Source organism: Cinclus cinclus, chromosome 5, assembly GCF_963662255.1.
Source record: "Cinclus cinclus chromosome 5, bCinCin1.1, whole genome shotgun sequence".
NCBI classification, from domain to species: domain Eukaryota; kingdom Metazoa; phylum Chordata; class Aves; order Passeriformes; family Cinclidae; genus Cinclus; species Cinclus cinclus.
The window spans coordinates 23,889,144-23,895,359 of record NC_085050.1 but is presented as its reverse complement, the minus strand read 5'-3'; the positions used below and the strand labels follow the sequence as shown (position 1 = coordinate 23,895,359).

The 6,216-nt window shown below is 45.0% G+C and overlaps 1 protein-coding gene across 5 annotated transcripts in view; it reads left to right on the top strand.

The window, feature by feature from the left end:
* The first annotated feature begins 4,643 nt into the window (after positions 1–4,643).
* ATP8A1 (ATPase phospholipid transporting 8A1) overlaps positions 4,644–6,216 on the top strand; it is a 107,098-nt gene continuing 105,525 nt past the window's right edge. For all 5 annotated transcript variants that reach the window (XM_062492733.1, XM_062492729.1, XM_062492731.1 and 2 more), the window contains exon 1: positions 4,644–4,694. In XM_062492733.1, coding sequence (XP_062348717.1) covers positions 4,646–4,694 — 49 coding nt within the window. In that variant the 5' untranslated portion in view covers positions 4,644–4,645. The remainder of the gene's footprint in view (positions 4,695–6,216) is intronic.

Genomic DNA, 6,216 nt, shown 5'->3' with positions numbered 1-6,216 from the left:
CGTGGACAAACAGAAGATTTGTTGTTTTCTGTTAAACCACCAAAATAACTGTCAGGAACTGCACTAGAAATATTTGAAATATCAGCAAAGAAAAGTAAAATAGTTTAAAAACTTGCTTTGGAGATATATTTATCTGAGAAAATTAAAACCCCAACATGAGAAATTCCAAAGTTTAGAAAATAATGAGTGAACATGTAATTTTGTAAATAAAACTTATTACCATTTCAATGTCTCAGGAAGAAATTTAAAGCACTTAATCTGATCTGCTTATAGAATAGTTAGCAGAAGGTTATACTTAGACATATGCACAATGTATTTAAAAATTAGTACATAAAGTCTGTATCACCCTTTCAGAGGGTCAAAGCAAGCAAACAAAGAAAATATATGCTATTGCTCCACTGAGCACAGAACTAGCTATCTTCAGCAATACCATACATAGCCTGCTAGTAAATTACAGACTCATCTGAGCTAAAATGGTTGTTTCCTGGTACCTTTTTGAATTTTAGATGTAGTTAGTTATAAAATTTCATTAGATATTTCCCATGCTATGGGAGTATCTTGTATATTCAATTACAAAAATAATGGCTCAAAATTATGAGAGTTTGAGATTAGTTGCACAGCCACTGGTTGCAGCACTATCCTATGAAGCAGAAAAAGATATATACCAGAAATCCTTTCCAAAAAGCCCTGGAAAAGAAGCAAAAGTTACAGTATTAATTTTCCCTTCCATTACAGCAAGAAACCTGACCACTTGTTTTCTGTCAGGATATCACAAAGGGAAATTGCACCCTGAAAATTCATATGAAATATTAATTCAGAAGAATTAATAGAATTACTGGGGAAATCTAGACTAAAATTTTATATATGTCAAGTTTGTGAAAACGTCAAGCCTTCTGATTTTATTTGTCCTGCTTTATATATGCAGTCATTTTATACAGCCATTTTACTCTGGTAGGCTACTACAGTGCATAGTCAGTATACCAGAAAGAATGGAAACATCTCTATTTTCTAATAAAGTAAGTGTTTATACCATTTACAAGAACAGATCTGAGTTGGGTTAAGTAGTCTATACCCCCGAAAGCCATTAGAGATGAAATGGTGCTATAAGACTGGATCATCATAGCTCAGTCAAATCATCAAACTATGGAATAATAGAGGTGACGTTTTTGACATATTTATAAATGTGTATCCTTTCACAATTTTCTTTTACTAGCTCAACATTTCAGCTGTCATTGCAAGACATTTTATGTCTGAAATAATTTATTCTTCTCAATGAATATGCAATTTTTCTGCATGTATTTTTAAAATGAAGTTTCAATCACCTTTGTTCCAAAAGGTAGTGTGTGCTAATAAATTAATGCTAATAAATTTCTATCTGTTCCACCAGTGCTTCCATATATTCCAAAATACACATTGAAATTGAAAATTCAAGAGTGTTATCTAATCTTTAAAGCAGAATATAGGCATATTGCTACTTTATAGCTGTGTTGCAAAGCAGACTGGCTTGCTTCTCTTTTGCAGTCCTGTCATGTACATTCCAAACAAGTGATGATCCAAAGCTAAATATTGGATTCCTTAAATATAGAGCACATTTCCAAGTTCATAAACTAAGCATACTTTCAGCTTAAAAAGCTGCAGAAGCCTTTTCTGACCTGTTTACATTAAACAAGAAGGATGGGATGTGGAGGTGGAAACTACTTGAGTAACACAGGTTCCATTTACATGAAAGAGGTGAAAGGATGGAGCTCATACAGTTGTCTTCCAAAAGAAAGAAATAAATACAAGGTTCTGCTGGCAGATCTTGTGGGGGAAATGTAGAAGAAATAAACACTACTGTGCTTCTCCTGGAGTAATGTTGCAAGTTGATGGGGACTGTTAGGAAATACAGAGGCTGAGTTTCATTCATTTGGATGACATCTGGATGTCTGTTGTGTAACTAAATGGTTAAACGTGTTTATCTTACCACTAAGACTCTGTAGAATAAAAACTGGCAAAATGGAGTATTTCTTAACTGATGGCAAGATTTAAAAAACCTTACTCGTTCTTTCAAATAATACTCATGCTGTAACTTCAAAAGAGGCTTTTTCTTAAAAAAAGACTATTAAGCTTTTGTAGTAATTCAGAGTACATGAAACTATACCAAGAATAAAGCTAGTAATTTTGTTGTTTTGCTGTTTTGTGAGGTCGCTAGTGGCCTTATTTGCAAAATAACTATTCACAATTTTAAATAACGCTTGGCAGCATTGTTATAATATCTTCTGTTCTCAAGAGGGTATGCTTCCAGCTGCCCAAAGGTATCAGCAATAAGCACCACTTGCCTGGGCTATTACAGCCAAAAACCCCTGTTTAGACATAAAATAGCACTCAAACGTGGATTTAAGTGACAATCCTATTTGTCACCAGCACTGCATTAATTTATGGGAAAATGGATGTTAATTGGCATGTGTATTGAATTATAGAGAATTTCACAATTTCATTGCAGCCTTTTAACAATAGTGAAGCTGCTAGAAATTGCAAACCATCATTCTCACCCCCCTCAAGATACTCTTTCCAAAAAGGCCCTATCCATGCTGGGAGGTGTATACACAGTAATATATATATCAGGTGTATATAAAGTAATTTGTACCAGCCAAATTTGTACTGCCCACAGCTGACTGACCCACAGTGAGTATTTCTTAAAACTGGATGAGCAATGCATGTTGTTTCCAGCCATTTTGTTTTACCAGAAAAATGCATGAAGAGACATCTTTCTACAATCTTTGTTTCTGGTTCAGAAAAGAAAAAAAAAACTCAAAACCCACAAAAACACAAACAATGCACACAGATTGCTGCATAGGATGATGCAGGAGAGCATTCTCTTTTGAAGGACACTCTCAAGCAGGTTTTCTGGCCTGTGACTTGAAATAAATCCACAGTATTTATTTTGTAATGCAGTCTTCTCTGAAGCAAAGTATTTCTCTTCCTTGATAACTGAGCTCAGCATTTGAGAAAAACAAATTATTGGTTCACTTTCCTCCATGAATGAAGTACTGCTTCATAGAATCATAAAATTGTTAATGCTGAAAACGACCCCCAAGACCATTGAGCCCAGCCAGTAACATAATACTGCCAGGTTCATCACTAAACCCTAAACACCAACATCTCCATGTTTTGCTTGATCCATTTACAGAGATTAAATTTATACAGTTGTATCAAATATTCACTCTGTTGCTGTCAAGACAGACTATGTATATCTTTTATTTTCTTACATACACGGGTGTGTATGCTCTACAGTGAAAACAGCAGCAATCTTACATCTGTAATCTGTATTATGCACTTTCTGGAGGACACAATGGTGGCTTTTAGTGGACACGTCAGCTTCAAATCCTCTCAAGATTCATGGGACAATAGTAGCTTTATTCCATTTCATAACTTCCATCATCCTCTAGGCAGTCAGCATGCTTTATGCCTGACTGAAGCAGATGCAAGACATAATTATGCCAAGTAGACCTGCCTCCAAATCCCATCACCTTTCCTATTTTCATCTGCATCCTGCTTTGACTGTGGCTGTTTTTTACCGCGGATAGGGACAGCATGCGGCAGGCGCACTGCTCAGCCTGTTGCAGTCACCCCAGTGTCACTCGCACTGTCTCGAAGTGCCGCTGCTGCTGCTGGTGCTTCCGCCCGAGGCATCTGCGGCTGGGACCGCCTTTCCAACAGCCCACACCGGAGCGGCGCTTGGATTCACACTGACTCACGGCTGTCAAATTGCGGCATCCTGACTGAGATTAAAAATAAAAAGCCGGGTGAGAGTTTGAAGGCTGCCTGTCAGAGCGTGGCACCAACACATTCCTCGCCTGAATGAGGGCTGTGAAACACCGTTTCAAATTCCCTCTCCGGAGGAACGCCTCCCGGCCCCCACCGCGCCCCTCGCTCCGCAGCGTACGAGACCGAGGGAGGGAGGGAGCCGGCTCTGCACACTATCACGGCTGAGCAGCTCTATCGGCTCGCCATCGGCCCTGCTGCACCCTTGGCAAGGCCACCGGGCTGCACGAAGCCTGCCGGGGCCCGCTCACCCCGCCTGGCACCGGCACTCCCCGCCTCGACCCCGAGTCCCGCCCGCCGCGGCCGCCGGAAACAGCGGGCGACCTTGCCCGGGGCTTCCCCCGCCCGCCCCCAGCGCCGGGCAGCGGCCCAGGGCTCGGCGCGTTCCATTCCCCCCGCGTCACGGGGTGGGGGGCGCATCGGAAGCCCTTCGCTCGCTCCAGAGGCGGGACACAGAGCGCCGTAGTGCCCGTGCCTGGTTAGGCGCAGTGACCTGACAAGCCCGAGGCCAGGAGGACGGGGAGATGGCGGCGGGACGCCTCGGGACAGGGAGGCGCGGAGGGGGGAGGCGGAGTTGGTAGGTTCCGGAGGGGGCCGGCGAGTGCGGAGCGCGGGCGCCGCGGCTGTCAGAAGCAGCGGCGCCGCCAGCGGGGAGAGTCGCAGCCGGGGAGAGGCGCCGCCTCGCGTTGCCGGAGCCGCCGCCTCGGGCTGCCGGAGGAGCCGCCGCCGTCGGGACCCGCCGCCCTCGCCCCGGGCCTCGCGGCGGCGCGGGGCGCGCTGCGGCGCGCGGCAGGTGCAGGGCGCGCCGTTGGAGGGAGGCGGCCGCGCCACCGCCCCGGCGATGCCGGCGGTGCAGAAAACGGTGTCCGAGATCCGCTCCCGCGCAGAGGGTAAGAGCCGCCCGCTTCTCCGCGCCGGCAGGGAGCGACGGGGGAGCCCGCCCGGCGTTCCGGCGCGGAGCCGCTGCGGGGTCTGCTCCGCCTGGCCGGGAGGGGGCGGCGGGAGCCGGTGTCGCCGCCGCCGCGCTCCTCTCCGCGGGCTCCTGTCGTGCCGTGCGCCCCCGGCGGGGCTGCTGCGGCACCGACCGCAGCCTGGGGCGTGAGCGGTGCCGGCGTTCTCGGGGAGGCCTGCCTCGTATTTATTTATGGCTGTGGGTGTCCGGTGAGCCCCGGGCAGCGTTTTGCCCCTCTGGCAGCGGTGGTTTCGTTTTCCCCGCGGTCTCTGGCTGCTCGGCCGCCGGCCCCGAGCGGCAGCGGGGACTCGTGGCCTGGGGTCCTCGGCCCGGCAATAATCCGGAATCCCTCTTTTGGGTGTAGCATGTACGTGTGCGCTGATCGTCAGAAATAAGCGTTTCTGATAGAAGGCTTGTGCCAGCAACTTTCGGACACTGCTGAGGTCTCGTGCCTAAGTGGATTTGTTTAACCTTAGGTATCGTGTCAGCAGCAGCTGCCTTGTGAAAAGAATCACTACAGTGGAATTACATTACTATAAGATTTATTGCATGCCAAAGTAAAATTTTAAATCGGGGATCCCAAAGCAGCAGTATGTTGGGACAGCCCGTGATTTTTGGTTGCTGTAGGTAACAATAACAGTGTCCCAGTAATGTCATAAGAAGTATTGAGGCAGGTATGAAGGATTTATCCCGTTGTCTGAAAGTTTCCTTGCTTAGATCATATATCCAGTTGATTTTTTTTTCTTGCTTTGTTTTGCTTTGCTTGCTATAGGGAAGAAACTTCCTCCCTGTATCTTTCTTCCTTCTTCCAAACAAAGGATATTTTATTTAATTTTTTGTGCCAGAAAAGGCACAAAGAAACACAGATTAGAAGTGGGCTGTTAGATTGATGTTCTTTTCCAGTTTCACCATGTTGTATGCCTTCCTCCACCAAAAGTAGGTTTGTAGGAGGTCTGGCTCTGCCTCTGCCTAGGAAATGGTAGTGGCAAAGAAATGGAAGAATGCGTCTTTCGAAGAAGAAATTGAGAAAGTGTATCCTTTCTGGAACACTTGTGAAATGTGTTCACAACCAGACCAGCAGTTGTAAATACTCACAGTGATTAGTGGGTGCATATAATGAGACTAGTTAAATGTCCAATTTTTCAGCGCATAATTTCAGTTCTTTTCCACTTACCCTTGTTCCAGACAATTGGTTTTCACTGCAAGTTGAGCATTGCATAAATAAATTGGGAAAATTTATGTTCTATTTAAAATTACCTAGTTACAGAACTCTTAATGGTTATGAACTGAACTAATGCGGTGTTCCCTAAAGGTGACTGGCTATCTAAAGTTTTACAGTTGCAGTAAAAGGAAGAAAAAAAATAATCTGGTTTATTTTTCAATATTGAATGACTGTGAAGCAGTTAAATACTTTAAGAAGCTTACCAAAACCACATTCTTTAGGACTGACAATAGGTATA